Consider the following 16911-nt stretch of genomic DNA (forward strand, 5'->3'; position numbering starts at 1 on the left):
ATGCTGCTTGGGTTACCATAGCTTTGTAACATGTCAATACCTCGCCATGATGACTTGAAATGGTGGTAGTGTTAGCCATTTGGCTTTTTTTTTTTTTTTTTTTTTTTTTGTAAACAGGGTCTCTGTGTGTTGCCCAGGCTGGAGTGGAGTGGCATGATCTCTGCTCACTGCAACCTCCACCTCCTGGGTTCAAGCGATTCTCTTGCCTCAGCCTCCCAAGTAGCTGGGACTACAGGTACCCACCACCATGCCTGACTAATTTTTGTATTTTTAGTAGAGATGGGGTTTCACTATGTTGGCCAGACTGGTCTTGAACTCCTGAACTTGTGATCCACCCACCTCGGCCTCCCAAAGTGCTGGGATTACAGGCATAAGCCAACACTCCTGGCCTGTTCTTTTTGCTCAAGATTGCTTTGGCTATTAAGGGATTTTTGTGGTTCCATATGAATTTCAGAGCTTTGTTTCTTTTCTGTAAAGTATGCCACTGGTGTTTTAATAGGGATTACCTTGAACTTGTAATTTTCCAAACTCATTCTTTGGACAGTTGAGTCACTTTAATGTATTAATATTCCAGTCTATAAAAACAGGATGCCTTCCCATTTCTTTTGTGTCCTCTTCAAGTTCTTTCATCAGTGTTTTGCAGAGATCTCTCACCTCCTTGGTTAAATTTATTCCTAAGTATTTTTTTTGTAGCTATTATAGATTGCTTTCTTGATTTCTTTTCCCTCTAGCTCATGGTAATATATAGAAATGCTACAGATTTTTGTATATTGATTTTGTATCCTGCGAACCTTACTGAATTCATTTATCATTTCTAGGGCTTTTTTCTTTTTTGGTGGAATCTTTAGGATTCTCTATATAAGATGATGTCATCTACAAACAGGGACAATTTGACTTACTCCTTTCCAATTTGGATCTAGTTGTTTCTTTTCCTTGCCTAATTGCTCCAGCTCAGACTTACAAGACTATGCTGAATAACAATGGTAAGAGCAGGTATCCTTGTCTTATTCCAGTCCTTGGAGGAAAAGTTTCCAACTTCTATCCAGTATGATGCTAGCTGTGGGTTTGCCATATGTGGCCTTTATTGTGTTAAATTTCTTCTATTTCTAATTTTTGAGAGTTTTTATCATGAAAAGATGTTGAATTTTATCAAATACTTTTCCTGCAACGATTGAGGTGATCAGATGTTTTTTTCTCTCTGTTGATGTGATGACATTATTGATTTGAATATTTTGAACCATCCTTGCATCTCCGGATTAAATGCTACTTAATCATAGTGGATATCTGGGATGTGCTGTGGGGTTCTGTTTGCTACTATTTTATTGACGATTTTTGCATCAGGGATATTGACCTGTAGTAGATTTGTTGTTGTTGCTGCATCTTTATCTGGTTTTGGTATCAGGGTTATACTAGTGTTGTAGAATGAGTTTGGAAAAGTTCCCTTTTGATTTTTGGGGATATCTTGATAATAATTGGTATTAGTTCTTACAAAATTTGGTAGAATTCAGCAGTGAAACCATCCAGTCCTGGGCTTTTTTTTTGTTGGGAGAATTTTTATTATTGATTTAATCTCATTATTCACAATTGGTCTGTTTTCTATTTCTTCTTTATTCAATCTTAGTAAGTTTTTTTTTGTATCCAGGAATTTATCCATTTCTTTTAGATTTTCAAATTTGTTGGCATATTGCTGTTTATAATAGTCTTTAATGATCCTTTGTATTTCTGTAGTACCAATTGTGAGTATATGGATGAATTTTAAAAACATTATGCTAAGTGCAAAAAGGCAGACACAGGCTGCATTTTGTATAATCCCATTTTTATGAAATGTCTAGAATACACAAATCTACATGAACAGAAAGTGAATTAGTGGTTTCCTAGGGTTAGGAGTCAGGTAGAAGGGGGAAAGAAATGAAGCTTGATATCTAATATGTACAAACGTATGTTGAAAACATTCTAAAGTTATATCATGGTGATGGTTATACAAGTCTGTGAATATGCTAAAGATGATTGAATTAGACACTTTCAATGGGTAAATTGTATGGCATGCGAATTACATCTCAATAAGGCTGTTTTTTTAAAATGAGTGAATTCTGTGGGTTGTCTAAGATGCATATTATATTCAAATAGCTGAAAGCATAACAGTGAGGACTAAAAAACTATTGACCTTATGCTGCTTTACATTATGTACTTATGTTTGTACATAAGCGAAAAAGGGCGTGAGAAAAATGGCTTTCAGGTCACGAGGAATCTACGAAGGTGACCAGCTATTTGTGGAGAATCTGAAGATAGGATTTTATGGAGGTATTTCCAGCAGACCATGCCTGAGAAATCTTTTAGGAGCTAAGCAAGCTATGAAGAAATTTTCCGTTATATTCTTTCCTTCCTCCTGTCAAGTTGTTGATATTGACTTAAAATAATTTAGTGTTTCACATACAGTGTTGTTTCTAAAGTGCTTTGATCTAAACTGATTTATGTGTCATACTTTGTAACTTTTTGAATATAACTAGAAATATAATAATCAAAAATATATATTTGTGTGTATGCATGAATTTTCACATATGTACGTGTGTATCCCTACTCACAGGTCTCAGTATTTTGCCACATAGATGAATGTGTCCTTTCAACTGTGTGTGTATCAATACATGCACTAAGCCTGAGTGAAAACAAATAGCGTGCTATTATTGCCTGATTCTTGCTTCATATTTAGGACCTAGTGACTGATGTTGGCAATGTAGAAATTTTTATATCTCTTGTTAAAATTTTTCATAGAGAAGTATCATTTAAAAAGAAGGACAGTCACTCAGGGAGCTACTTTTTTGTGGTTAGAAATATGTTGGGGAGCAGGATATAGAGGAGAGGCAGAGATTCTAAGGCCAGCAGATTAGAACAAGATTACAGTAAGCAATTCTCAAAACTCTCAGTCCCTGGGGAGGCAAGGAGAGGACTGGTTGTCCTGAGCCAGCAGGCTTTGCTCATTTCTGAGAATCACTGGGACAACAGCTCTGGTTGGCAGAGGGCCACATGGTCCTTCAGCCAAAGTACACATAGCATGTGGTCCTCCCCATCTGTAACTCTAGAGTTTAGATCAACTGAACAAAAGGGTGATTTTGTAATGTCACCCTTCATCAGTCAGAACATTAGAAGATGTGATTATCAGTGGGAGTTTTTGGCTGACGTTTTATTGTAGGCAAACCAAGAGAAGTAAACCATTTCTGCACATGGATAAGAACATGTTGTTGAAGCACTTTCATCGAAATCAGCATTAATTAGAAATTCTTAGAACAGAACCTCACATCAGTTTATAGTCATCCAACATATAGATGAGGAAACCGAGGCCCAGAGTTGTTAAATAACTCAGCTGTGGTGTAGTGACATAATGTAGAACTGGTTCTAGTTCTACATTAGAACCAGCTGAGTTATTTAGAACCCAGCTCCTCTTACTTTCAGACTAGTGGTTTTTCCATTTTACTGGTGTCCTTGGGTTTGGTTCAATATTTTCTGGGTTTTATTCTAAATCAAATGGGGTTGTATTTGCAATTGTGGCTGTTTGTCTTGGGTGCCTCGAGGTTTCATATTATGCAACTCTGGCAGCATTAAGTGAAGATTCTAATTTTTAAAAGTCCAGCATGAAGCAATAGAAATTGATAGCAAACTTCGGCCTTCTGGCCAAACATTTAAGAGGGGTTTCTTTATTATGTAAAGGGAAGAGGATGGATTATCTTTACTGATTTTTCTTATGCTTCAAATTTAGGCTCAGTTTTTCTGTGTTGATAGCCTTCTCTTATATTTCCTAACATCTTTCAAGACACTGGTTCAGTCTAATGAATTTACAACCCCTTGTAAAACCCCCACTGTGTTCATAATTGGGCATTCCTGTAGTAGGAACAATAGGAGAAAGAGCTATGTGATCTCCTGAGGCTTCTTCCAAAATGTCTCATTTGTAAGGTGGATGTAGTCCTGAGTCAGCATGAAATGGTGAGAAAAGCCTGGGTTTTGAAGTCTGGTTTTGAAACCTGGTTCCACCATTTGCTCGTTGGTAGACTTGGTCAGGTTATTTAAGCTTTCTGGGACTCATTTCTCAGTTTGTAAGCTGAGACTGGATAGTAATATAGGTCTGGCCTCTGCCATTGGGCTCTACTGACCTACCCACACATCACACAGCCTATGGGAGAGAATACCTAGCTATATTCACTTCACCTCCTACCCTCTTACGTTTTCACACCCTTGTTGCTTAGCCCTCTCTTTTTTCTATGTTTGCTTAACTTCTTTCCTTTTGGCTTTACCATTCATTATTGGACTCTGGGTTTGCTTCTCATGCTGGAAGACTGGTTTTGTTTCTCTAGTGTTTGGCTTTCAAGCCACCCATAGGCATACTTTTATCACACCTTCTTCCTACATTTGCTCCTGACATTTCTGAGTGGTTACTCACCCATTCAAGGCCTAGCTCCAGGACGCCACCCTGGTACCTCCTGGCTTGGGCTTTCTACCAGTCTGCTCTAATCCATTCCAAAGCTTTCCGAGAGATATATGAGAAATAAAACAAGCCATGTTTATGAAGGGCTCATAGCATTGCCTGGCACAAACTATATGTGAAAATGCTAACTTTTACTTCTCAGAAGTGAGGATCATGGCCTCTAAGTATCAGAGATAGGGCTGGTAGGAGTAGTAAGAAGTTAATGAGGAAGATGGACAATGATGTATCTTATTGCTCCTTCTGACTCATTTATTCTGATACCTGTTCTCCCCAAGATGATAAAAAGACATTACATACCCATTGCCCATCAACTGTACACTAGGGATGGGATTATACTTCCGTGCACATACTGCCTTTGTCCTCCCACAGTCCCTTTCATCTGAATTGTCTCCACAGTCATTTTCTCCATTGCATTCTAACTTTCTGGCAATGCAGCGGCCTAGTCAAGAAAAGCAAACATCATCATTGCAACAAATTATCATTTTAGAAAATATTTATTAATTTGAAACACAAATGCTTTAAGTTTCAAGGTGAAGTTGAAGGCAAGTCTTCACTATTTTTGATAGAGTTTTAGGAGCACATAAAAATGGAGTGATAAACTGATAAATTTCCACTTGTAAGATTAAAAGGGTTGCCACAGAATTATTTAGTTGCTATGGGCCGATTGTCTTTAAAAAGAGAAGTACACTTAGAATATCATTGCCATTACAGTGAGATGCTATAGAGATCATGTTCCATAGAAGAAAATTAACAGGAAGTTCAAAATTTTGTTTTGATCCAGGATGGGAGACTCAAGGTCATTGTTTTGATTTAAAAACCTGTAATTTTATAGACACACACACAGATGCACAGTCACGCACAATAACATGGTTGGATCTCTCAAATTTTATGTTGGGTGAAAAAAGCCAGACACGTGAGTCATGCCATGTGATTCCTTTATATAATGTCCACGAAGAAGGAGAGGGAACTAACTAGAAAGGAGAAGGAGGGAACTTTTTAGGCTTATGGGAATTTTCTATATCTTGATATAGAAATCTGTATTTTCTATATCTTGACATAGGGTTGTTTACATGATTGTATAATTTGTCAAAGCAAAATCGCATACTTAGAATCATATTTTACTATGTATAATTAGTACAGATTTTATTAAATATATCTACTATGTATTCTACTATATATAATTACTATACATAATTGTTTTACTGCATATAATTTGCTGTATCTATTTTTTGGACAAGTTAAGTGTCTAAATACTACAGTAGCAAGTTGAGTGAGCAAATTTAGAAAATGGTACAAATTCAATGTACCCAAATAATTATCTTCCGTTTTTGACTTACTGAATTTCATAAGGATCCTTGGAATCAGTGTATAACTATATATTACAGAAATTGAAATACTTATGTGCAATGACAGATATCTCCTCTCCTGCCTTTTACCTTCTTGCCTGTAGTCAATGATGTTGGCATCTGTACCCGTATGTACAGGTCCAACTGACAATGATTAAAGGTTTTACTTGAGATTATCTGGTGGATTATTTTAAGATGTGATTAACATCTCACTACAATTGTGCATGACTATTTTGACTAAAATGCTCGGCAAAATTGGGCATTCTGTTGAATTAATTCTTTTTAAATTAATAGCGGGTTCCCAAGAAAGTACTTGGTTTCAACTTTTTTGGTTAGTAATCTTCACTTAGAAGGTAGAGTGTAATTAAAATAATTACATCTTCCATTTTGCATTATGTCAGGACTATTATTATAAAGAATTATAGCTACGAGAACCATAATCACACAGGACTGAAAATACAGATTGAATTGAATGTCTGTTCATCCCATGACTTAACCTGAAAGATGCTCTATTTTTAAACAGTGCATTTCTAGCTTTTTTTTTGTTTTGTGTTGTTTTCAGAGCAGAAGAGAATGGGCATTTTAGGTTGAAATGGAGAGGCTATTTGTTAAAATACGAATCTATACATATTACATTTTTTAAAAAGTTTTGCAGCACACCAACATGGCGCATGTATACATATGTAACAAACCTGCACGTTGTGCACATGTACCCTAGAACTTAAAGTATAATAATAATAAAAAAAAGACAAAAAAAAAAGTTTTGAACCTAGCACTTAAAATTTAAGCAAAGCTTTATTTTTGATATGGTTACACTAAAATCACATTTTATTAGACAGAAAGAGGGATACACATGTATAATATAGTTCTCATTAGCTTAGTTTTGTGAGTAGAGTACCAGATTTGTGAGAATAAAGAAATTCTATTCATTTAGTACTTATAGTGATATCTTAGAGAGTCCATTAGCAAGGGCAGGGATGAAGGGAAGAGGATACCTCTTGAGTGATGTTTAGGAATAGGCCTGACGTGTCATGGTTGAGAATGGTTTCAGGCCATAAAAACTCTATGGAATAGAAAGCATAAGGGGAGAGATATTGTAAGCCATAAATATATTGTATACCAAAGAAGGAATGAGAAATTAAAGGATAGCTTGAATATTGCAGGATTTGCAGAAGTCAACATGCTTAGCCAGCACATGCATATATACATTTGTACTTGGAACCATGCAATCACTTAGAAATTGCACGTTTTTCCTATCCATTGGAAGCAATTTGTGTCACTGTAATACTGTATTATTTTTTAAAACCAGCTGCAAATTCTCTAGCCTTTTATGCTTAAAATTAGGGCTCTGAAAGAAGAGTTGGTATATTGCATGGGAATTAACCTAAAGGGTAATTCTTAAAAATCCATGTATATATCAAAATAATCCATTTAGTCTTGGGGACTCTTGGGAGACTCTGAACATCAGTCATAATGGAGGAAAGGCAAGATGGTCAATCTTCTCAGGAGAGATAGTTCTTTGTTAATTGAGGGCCAAATATCATCTTGAGTCAGAAAAACAATCATTCATAAACCTTTTATTCCCATTGACAGTGGCATTAGTAGACGCAAAAGCAAAAGGAGAGCAAAATAGTATACCATCTTCAATGGAATATTTGACAACCAAAAGCCTATGGCATCACCCAGTCAGAATGTATGCCAACTATATCTGTGCCAGGGATTTACCAATCAGTTCTTGGATCATGAAAATATCTAGGGACTTTGGGCTCCGGAAAGCAGGGCATGGGTTACTCAGGGAGTACGGAGTAGCAGCTGCTTACCAATCATTACAGACACGTCTTCATAATACAGTTATTTGAAAATCAGTGGTTATGGACATAACTGTTGATGAACTGGTGATCAGCTGTGCTTACATTGCTAACCTTTCTAAAATTGTTCATTATAAATTGGTGACCCATTGATGCATCTCAAGGCTTCTCAAACTTTGAGAATTTTTGGCCTGAATGCAGCTCTTTTGTAATTTTTCATAGATTTATCATCTACTGAATAAAAGAGTCTTTTTTGCTTATATGTGGTAAAAACCATCTTTCAAGCTTCAAATAGTTATACTTCAGTTCTAGATCTTGATTTTGATACTCTGGATATAATGATCAGGTCTGTATTACCCTCAGCCATTGTCATCGGGATTTTGCTCTGATTTCCTCTGTTGTCAATTTGTGACATGACCTTATTTATATAAGCACAAAGTATATCTCCCCACCCAAATCTCACTCTCATATTCCAGATTTGGGGTGGAGGTGGATAGAGGAAAACCCTGACCCCAGCATTCCTGTCTGACATTCAGAAAAAGCTGGCAAAGCTGAGGGCAGGAGGCAGGGAGTAAGAGGGGAAAACATGGGTTCCAAGGTCTTGGGTCAATTTTCTATGGAATTGGAAATTTGCTATCTAGTTATAAATACTTCACTTTTCAGGATATCTCAGAGCACACAGAAATGATAGACATTTCATTCATCTGAAATTTAATTTTATTGGAACTTTAAGTTGACTGTTTAGATAGGAGGTCAATGAACTACAGCCTGTGGGCTAAAACTAACCTGAACTATGGCCACCTGCTTTTGTAAAGAAAATTTTATCGAAACACAGCCATGCTCATTTGTGTATGTGCTTTTGACTTACTCGTTTGGAATTAATTTTAGAGCCAGTCAAGAAAGTTTTGTACATCATCTCTAGTCATCTTCCACCATGATATTTTAATATTCTTGTCACAATAAATTATATTAAAAATCTTTTAAAATACGTGATTTCTTTTAAAATTATCCTGATTATAGATTTGTGCATATCAGGTAAGTGGTCAAAATGGTATAACTGAAAAGCCATAATTTTACAGTGGAATATCTTGGGAATTGGCAGCGTAACACTCCATTACACTCTGCCTAAAACGTGGTGGGATTTCTCTGTGATGGATTCTACTGTTAGTCAATTGGAGTAACTTTGATTTAGTTAAGTTGTTTTTAGTGCGGACTGAACATTTCACAAAAATACATTACCACTGTCACAGCGAAATTTATTCTTGCAGTCAGCCTCTTCAATTTTGCAGAGCTTAGATGGAATGCATGGCTGAAAGACTACCAGAGGCTCAGTGCATGGCTGTCCCCCAAACTGACTGGGACGTAAGACAGATCTAACTTTAGACTGAAAGGAAAGAAGAGAAAGATAAAACTCTGAGGCAGGGTCAAGGTCAAAATGTATCTAAGAAAACTGGGCTTCTCAGTCACAATAGTGATTTTTCTTATAGTAACCTTTCTTAAATTTTACTAATGATTCTTCAAATTCCATTATTATGCTCCCTTAGGGAAGTAACCACCTCTGTGGGCCTCTGTTTCCCAACCAGTAAAATGAGGAAGTGAGTCAGAAAGGTTTCTAAGGCTTCTTATAACTCTGAAACCATATGGGTTATACATTTTCAAAATAAAATGTATAAATGTTTGCTGAGAGTCTCTTGAGTACAGTAAATTCCTCTAGGCCATGACAGTAGCCTTTCCTAGATCTTAAAGATAATGTCAAGGGATAAATGTGAAATAATTTTGAGGTTCTTTTGCATAAGAAAGTCCCTGTGAAAGCCAATGCTAATGTAATCTACACTTTAAAAAGATTTTAAATGGTAAGTAAAAAAATGATGAGTCAAGGGAGAATAGAAATATGATAGGACTAAAAAATACTGACTTTGAAGTCAGAAAAATTCAATTTATTGATTAATGGGTGTATTCTTGGGCAAATTGCTTAACCCCAAATGAGCAATAACTTTTTCATCTGTAAAATGGGTAGAGAAACCCAATATGATGTGAAGTTTGAATAAGATGACACATGAAAGGGAGCTAGAACAGTTCCTGTTAGAAAGTAGGTGTTCCACAGATGAGTTTCTTTTTCTTCCCTGCTATGTAAATGCTCAGCACAACCCTGACTGTGGTTCACATTGGCCAATGCCCTTACAGGAATGAGCGTGTGGTGGGTAAATATTCCAATCAGGAACAATAAACAAATTGAGGGACTGCTGTGAGGAGAGGGAATGTAGAGGAAGGGCAAGGAGTCAAGGTTTTGATTCATTTCCCTCATTTCTGTCTGGTTTAAAACCTTGGCCTGAAACCCAGTTTTTTTTGTTCTGTTTTGTTTTGTTTAGTACGAGTTGAGCATACCTAGTCTGAAAACCCAAAATCCAAAATGCTCCAAAATCTAAAAATTTTTGAGTGCCAACATGATGCCACAGTGGAGTATTGTATATGTAAATACTTATCATAAATTTGTTTCATGAACAAAATTATAAAAAATATTGTATAAAATTATCTTCAGGCTATATGTATAAGGTATATATGAAACATAAATGAATTTCATGTTTAGACTGTGTCCCATCCCCAAGCTACAACATTATGTATATGCAAATATTTCAGAATTCACAAAACATCCAAAATCCAAAACACTTCTGATACTAACATTTCAGATAAGGATTACTCAATCTGTATACACTTTTGCTTTCAGAATTCTCAGAAGGCACAGGTAGTAGAATTCAGAACTGTGTAAGTACAATACCAATACTGGGAGCAAAATTTCCTTTTTGTGTTCATATGACAGTAAAATACATAAATAAATAAATCCCCTCTTCCCCCCACAAAAGTGTTAAATGGAATTTTCCCTCAATGGAAGCTGGGACAATTGATTTTCAGAAATTGAAGTAATTCACTATTACTGTGCTGTTAAGTGTGTCAGGGAATCAGAGCCCTCTACTGTGACTTGTATTTCCTGGAAATGCCCATGATTGCCTACCTGTTTTTCAACACAAGGGTCACAGTCTGACCATGGTCCAAAATCTCCCAGGAGGCAGTTGATGGGGCAACTTTGCCAGTTACATTCTCTAGTCTCCTGCTTGCTGCAAATCTGTTCACAAAAGTTTTCCTGGTAGTACTTATCTACTACTATTTGTCTGTAACAGTGAAGAAAAAGTTGCTTAGAATGAGTGTATTCACCATACATCCTGCTCCATAATCAAAGTATCATTGAGCATTAACTACAATAAATAGAAAAGAAAGAAAATGTTCATGGAAAAATTAGGCAGGTTGGCATATACGCAGTTCTCATCACTTAATAGAACTCAGGACATACTTTGTGAGACTCAGTATAAAATGAAAATAGGAAACCTCTTGCTCAAAACTAAGAACTTCAGGGCAGCAATGGCAGATCATTAAGCCAAGCACGAAGCCCTTCTAAGTGTGGGGCCTGTGTGACTGCACATGTTACACTGTGAAGCCAGCCATGCTGGAGCTCCTCGAATGGACTGAAAGGCAAGGAAAGATGAAAGGAGAGAAAGATCCTGCAAATTGCTTTGAGGAGGACAATACAGGGTGCTGTGGGGCTAAAGATTCAAAGAGAAATTGACATGAGAGAAACATCCTGAATAATTCACATGAAATCTCCAGGTAACAGAGGGAAGGGAATTTGGAGGAAGTGACATGTGCAAAGATTTGAGGTAGAAGAGAGCATGTCCAGGTAGCTCTCCAGGGAGGAGCTTATGTGACTGGCCAGGAATATTTGCTGTTCTTTGTAGGCAGCAGGGAGCTACTGAGGAATATTGTAACAAATCTGTTTTCACATATGTAGTAGATAGTTTATTGGGGAAGTCAATCGGTAATTTTAATGAGATTCACACTACATATGTAAACATAATTTTCTAAAATGAGGATCCTAAAAGATTCTGTAATGGTGAAAACACATTAAATGTATGCTTTTCTCTCCTAACATGTGAGCAACTCCATGGTACAGAAACATTTAACAGAGTTAAAGAAACTGTGGGGGATGAGAAGTCTGAATTGGTGAAAAGACTGAATTATTAAATGTTATCAAGAAAGAACAGTTTTGTTGCCATTTTGTATATGCCAACAATCAAGCTAATAGCTAGCAGTTCTGCTCAATTGAGGTCCTGTTAGATTTGATTTAATGAGTAGAAAATTCTCTATAATTAACTCACTAACTGTAGGCAAGCAGAGTTGTATGCTGATTGAAAAAAAGCTTGGGTAGTGATTCTAAGCAAGTTGAATAGTCAACTGAAAGTGTTGCATGAATTCTTAATTAAATTTCTTTGAAACCCTTCGTTTTTGTAGAGAGAACAAAAGTAGACTTCCTTTCAACCTCATAAGAGAAAAACTTCAAATTTCCTCCAAATTTGTAAGTTCTTACTTTGAGAGAGAGAGAGACAGATATATATATATATGTTTTTTCCCCCATTGCTTAGTGTGGCACTTCTGATGTTGCTGACTTCATCCTCCAGTCCTTCCAGGGCACAAAGAAAAGCTACAAAGCTCACACCCACCTGTGTCTGCTCTGGGTTCCAGAATTGCAGGTTTTTGAGCAGCTGGACCACTGACTCCATGGGTAGTGATCACAGAAGCAGGCTTGGCCCTTGTTGATCAGAGCACTCAGCAGGATGAAGTACAAGATGGAGTGTCTGGCCATGCTTGGAGAGCCTCCAGGCCCTAAAATGAAAGAATATATACCACATATCAAATGCTTTTTTGAGGGTAAACCTTCACAAGTCATCCTGAGTCACAGATTCAAATGTGATTTTAGAAAATATATGCATTTTTCTGCCTTCCTTAAGGCAAGTCAACACTTACAAATTCACATGCTCATGAGTACAAATCCTATTTTTAAAGATTTTTAGTGTGGAGATTACCATAGGCACAACCTACAGTACTAGTAAGTTTCTTCAAACGGTTAGTGATAGGCTACAAGACAAAGTATGTAGCATGTATTTGTAATCCATTTCATTCCAAAAAGTATTTTAGACTTACACAATCTTATCCTTCTCAAAACACCTGCTCCTTTTGTGTGGGCAATAGCTTCAAGTACATTTCAGCTGTTCCTACTTTTCTGGGACTGGGAAAGAAGTTTGGATCATTCTTCTGGATGCTCTTTTTCATTTCCTGACATGCTGGAAACCTGCTAAAGAGAATGTTCACTGACTCCATAAAGAGCCAGAGAAATAAGAGCTGGAAAGGGTCTTTGAAACCTCCAAGTCAAACTCCTTCATTTTATAGAGATAAAATGAGGCTCAAGGCAGTGCAATAGTGTTGAGGCTGCAGGTCAAGTAGGAGCTCATGAACCCTGGTTCTTGAACGAGGTGTAGCCCTTCATTGAGTTTCTAACAATCCTAAGTACTGTGTTACTGGAGCATCAAGATGCCTGGAGCTCCACCACTCAGACTACAAGAGGTTGAACAGAAAAATCTTTGACCAGTGGTTCCCATTTATGGTCTTGAAGATCCATGAGTTACTTGCAAAACCATACCCACTCCCCGTTATTTCCAGTTTGATCGTTATATCCCTAATGAAACATGCAACATGATTATATATGTATATGTCAATAATTCTGCTGTAATTAATAAAGTAGTAACTTTTACTTTAAAGAGTCAAATACCATTCACCTAATTTTTCTGTCTCAGTTTCACTATCTATAAAATAAGAGTAATACCTACCTCATAAAGCTTTTGTTAGGATTAAGTAAGAAGGTTCATGTAAAATGCTTAGAACAATTATTGGCATAGAATCATTACTCAATAAATACTAGCTTTTCAAATTAGTAATAACTTTAAGAATGTTACAGATTTAATAGTAGCTGTTGGTCACATATTTTTAATAGATATTTCCAAATTGCCCTGCTAAAATATGGCTCTCTCATGTCTCAGAGGATGAGTTTCTGATTATATTCGTGTGTGGTTAGTTTATGTTTCTTAGTTTTGATGAAAGGATATCTCAGTAAAAATAAATGGGGTTCATCATTTGATAAATCTTGGTTTAAGCCAAGAGCTTGAGATCAGATATAAAAATTGTTTCTTCAGTATGTTCAGAAACTAAGGTATTTCTTGTTAATAAATCAGTAAGCTTTTTAAACTCTTCTACAAGCTCAAAGAAAAATGTCAGAATAAAAGCAACCAAATCCTTTGACATATGGTTGAATATGTCTTTCAATTTAAGATGGAATGAACATGCATTTGAGTATTCATTGTGTGCTGCTAGGCATTGAATGAGACACAAAGAAATAGAAGCCTTTATCACTGTCTGGGAGGGCAGACAGAAATTGAAAATACTACCTATGCTTTTTACCCAAGCTTTTTACTCCAACTCATAGATATGCTGCTATAGCCCTAGACTATTTCAGTCATAAAAATGAGGGGCTTTTGGGCATTATTCAAGATGGCCGAATAGGAACAGCTCCAGTCTACAGCGCCCAGCATGAGTGACACAGAAGACAGGTAATTTTTGCATTTCCAACTGAGGTACCAGGTTCATCTCACTGGGGCTTGTCGGACAGTGGGTGAAGTCCACAGAGTGTGAGCCGAAGCAGGGCAGGGCATTGCCTCACCCGGGAAGTGCAAGGGGTTGGGGAATTCCCTTTCCTAGCCAAGGGAAGCCGTGAGAGATGGTACCTGGAAAATTGGAACACTCCCACCCTAATACTGCACTTTTCCAATGGTCTTAGCTAATGGCACACCAGGAGATTATAGCCCATGCCTGGCTCAGAGGATCCCACACCCATGGAGCCTTGCTCACTGCTAGCACAGCAGTCTGAGATCGAAGTGCAAGGCAGCAGTGAGGCTGAAGGAGGAGCGTCCACCATTGCTGAAGCTTGAGTAGGAAAACAAAGTGTCTGGGAAGCTCAAACTGAGTGGAGCCCACCGCAGCTTAAGGAGGCCTGCCTGCCTCTGTAGACTCCACCTCTGGGAGCAGGGCTTAACTGAACAAAAAGCAGCAGAAACTTCTGCAGACTTAAATGTCCCTGTCTGACAGTTTTGAAGAGAGTAGTGGTTCTCCCAGCATGGAGTTTGAGATCTGAGAATGGACAGACTGCCTCCTCAATTGGGTCCCTGACCCCCAAGTAGCCTAATTGGGAGACACCACCTCCCAGTAGGGGGCAACGGACACCTCATACAGCCAGGTGCCCCTCTGAGACGAAGCTTCCAGAGGAACAATCAGGCAGCAACATTTGCTGTTCTGCAATATGTGCTGTTCTAAAGCCTCCACTGGTGATACCCAGGCAAACAGGGTCTGGAGTGGACATCCAGCAAACTCCAACAGACCTGCAGCTGAGGGTCCTAACTGTTAGGAGGAAAACTAACAAACAGAAAGGACATCCACACCAAAACCCCATCTGTACATCACCACCATCAACAACCAAAGGTAGATAAAACCATGAAGATGGGGAGAAACCAGAGCAGAAAAGCTGAAAATTCTAAAAATCAGAGCACTTCTGCTCCTCCAAAGGAATGCAGCTCCTCACCATCAACGGAACAAAGCTGGATGGAGAATGACTTTGACGAGTTGAGAGACGAAGGCTTCAGATGATCGGTAATAACAAACTTCTCTGAGCTAAAGAAGGATGTTCGAACCCATCGCTAAAAACCTTGAAAAAAGATTAGACGAATGGCTAACTAGAATAAACAGCGTAGAGAAGACCTTAAATGACCTGATGGAGCTGAAAACCATGGCACGAGAACTACGTGATGCATGCACAAGCTTCAACAGCTGATTCGATCAAGTGGAAGAAAGGGTTTCAGTGATTGAAGATCTAATGGATGAAATGGAGCAAGAAGAGAAGTTTAGAGAAAAAAGAGTAAAAAGAAATGAACAAAGCCTACAAGAAATATGGGACTATGTGAAAAGACCAAATCTATGTCTGATTAGTGTACCTGAGGGAGAATGGAACCAAGTTGGAAAACACTCTGCAGGATATTACCCAGGAGAACTTCCCCAACCTACCAAGGCAGGCCAACATTCAAATTCAGGAAATACAGAGAATGCCACAAAGATACTCCTCAAGAAGAGCAACTCCAAGACACATAATTGTCAAATTGACCAAAGTTGAAATGAAGGAAAAAATATTAAGGGCAGCCAGAGAGAAAGGTCAGGTTACTTACAAAAGAAAGCCCATCAGACTAACAGCGGATGTCTCAGCAGAAACTATACAAGCCAGAAGAGAGTAGGGGCCAATATTCAACATTCTTAAAGAAAAGAATTTTCAACCCAGAATTTCATATCCAGCCAAACTAAGCTTCATAAGTGAAGGAGAAATAAAATACTTCAGAGACAAGCAAATGCTGAGAGATTTTTGTCACCACCATGCTTGCCTTACAAGAGCTCCTAAAGGAAGCACTAAACATGGAAAGGAACAACTAGAATCAGCCACTGCAAAAACATGACAAATTGTAAAGACCATTGATGCTAGGAAGAAACTGCATCAACTAATGGGCAAAATAACCAGCTAACATAATAATGACAGGATCAAATTCACACATAATATTAACCTTAAATGTAAATGGGCTAAATGCTCCAATTAAAAGACACAGACTGGTAAATTGGATAGAGTCAAGACCCATCAGTTTGCTGTATTCAAGAGACCCATCTCACTTGCAGAGACGCACATAGGCTCAAAATAAAGGAAGGGAGGAAGATCTACCAAGCAAATGGAAAACAAAAAAGCAGGGGTTGCAATCCTAGTCTCTGATAAAACAGACTTTAAGCTAACAAAGACACCAATAACAGACAAACAGAGAGCCAAATCATGAGTGAACTCCCATTCACAATTGCTTCAAAGAGAATAAAATACCTAGGAATCCAACTGACAAGGGATGTGAAGGACCTCTTCAAGGAGAACTACAAACCACTGTTCAATGAAATAAAAGAAGACACAAACAAATCGAAGAATATGCCATGCTCATGGATAGGAAGAATCAATATTGTGAAAATGGCCATACTGCCCAAGGTGATTTATAGATTCAATGCCATCCTCATCAAGCTACCAATGACTTTCTTCACAGAATTGGAAAAAAACTACTTTAAAGTTCATATGCAACCAAAAAAGAGCCCATATTGCCAAGACAATCCTAAGCCAAAAGAACAAAGCTGGAGCCATCACACTACCTGACTTCAAACTATGCTACAAGGCTACAGCAACCAAAACAGCATGGTACTGGTACCAAAACAGAGATATAGACCAATGGAACAGAACAGAGCTCTCAGAAATAATATCACACATCTACAACCATCT

The 16911-nt window shown here is 37.7% G+C and overlaps 1 protein-coding gene across 2 annotated transcripts in view; it reads right to left on the bottom strand.

Moving 5' to 3' along the window:
- The window catches only part of C6 (complement component 6), a 137997-nt gene that overhangs the window by 55557 nt on the left and 65529 nt on the right, over window positions 1-16911 (bottom strand). For both annotated transcript variants that reach the window (XM_011966369.1, XM_011966375.1), the window contains exons 2-5: window positions 12179-12341; window positions 10639-10795; window positions 8868-9012; window positions 4772-4913 (exon numbers count right to left, since the gene is read on the bottom strand). In XM_011966369.1, the coding sequence (XP_011821759.1) occupies window positions 4772-4913; window positions 8868-9012; window positions 10639-10795; window positions 12179-12341 (607 nt within the window). The remainder of the gene's footprint in view (window positions 1-4771; window positions 4914-8867; window positions 9013-10638; window positions 10796-12178; window positions 12342-16911) is intronic.

Source organism: Mandrillus leucophaeus, unplaced genomic scaffold (assembly GCF_000951045.1).
Source record: "Mandrillus leucophaeus isolate KB7577 unplaced genomic scaffold, Mleu.le_1.0 Scaffold119, whole genome shotgun sequence".
Lineage (NCBI taxonomy): Eukaryota > Metazoa > Chordata > Mammalia > Primates > Cercopithecidae > Mandrillus > Mandrillus leucophaeus.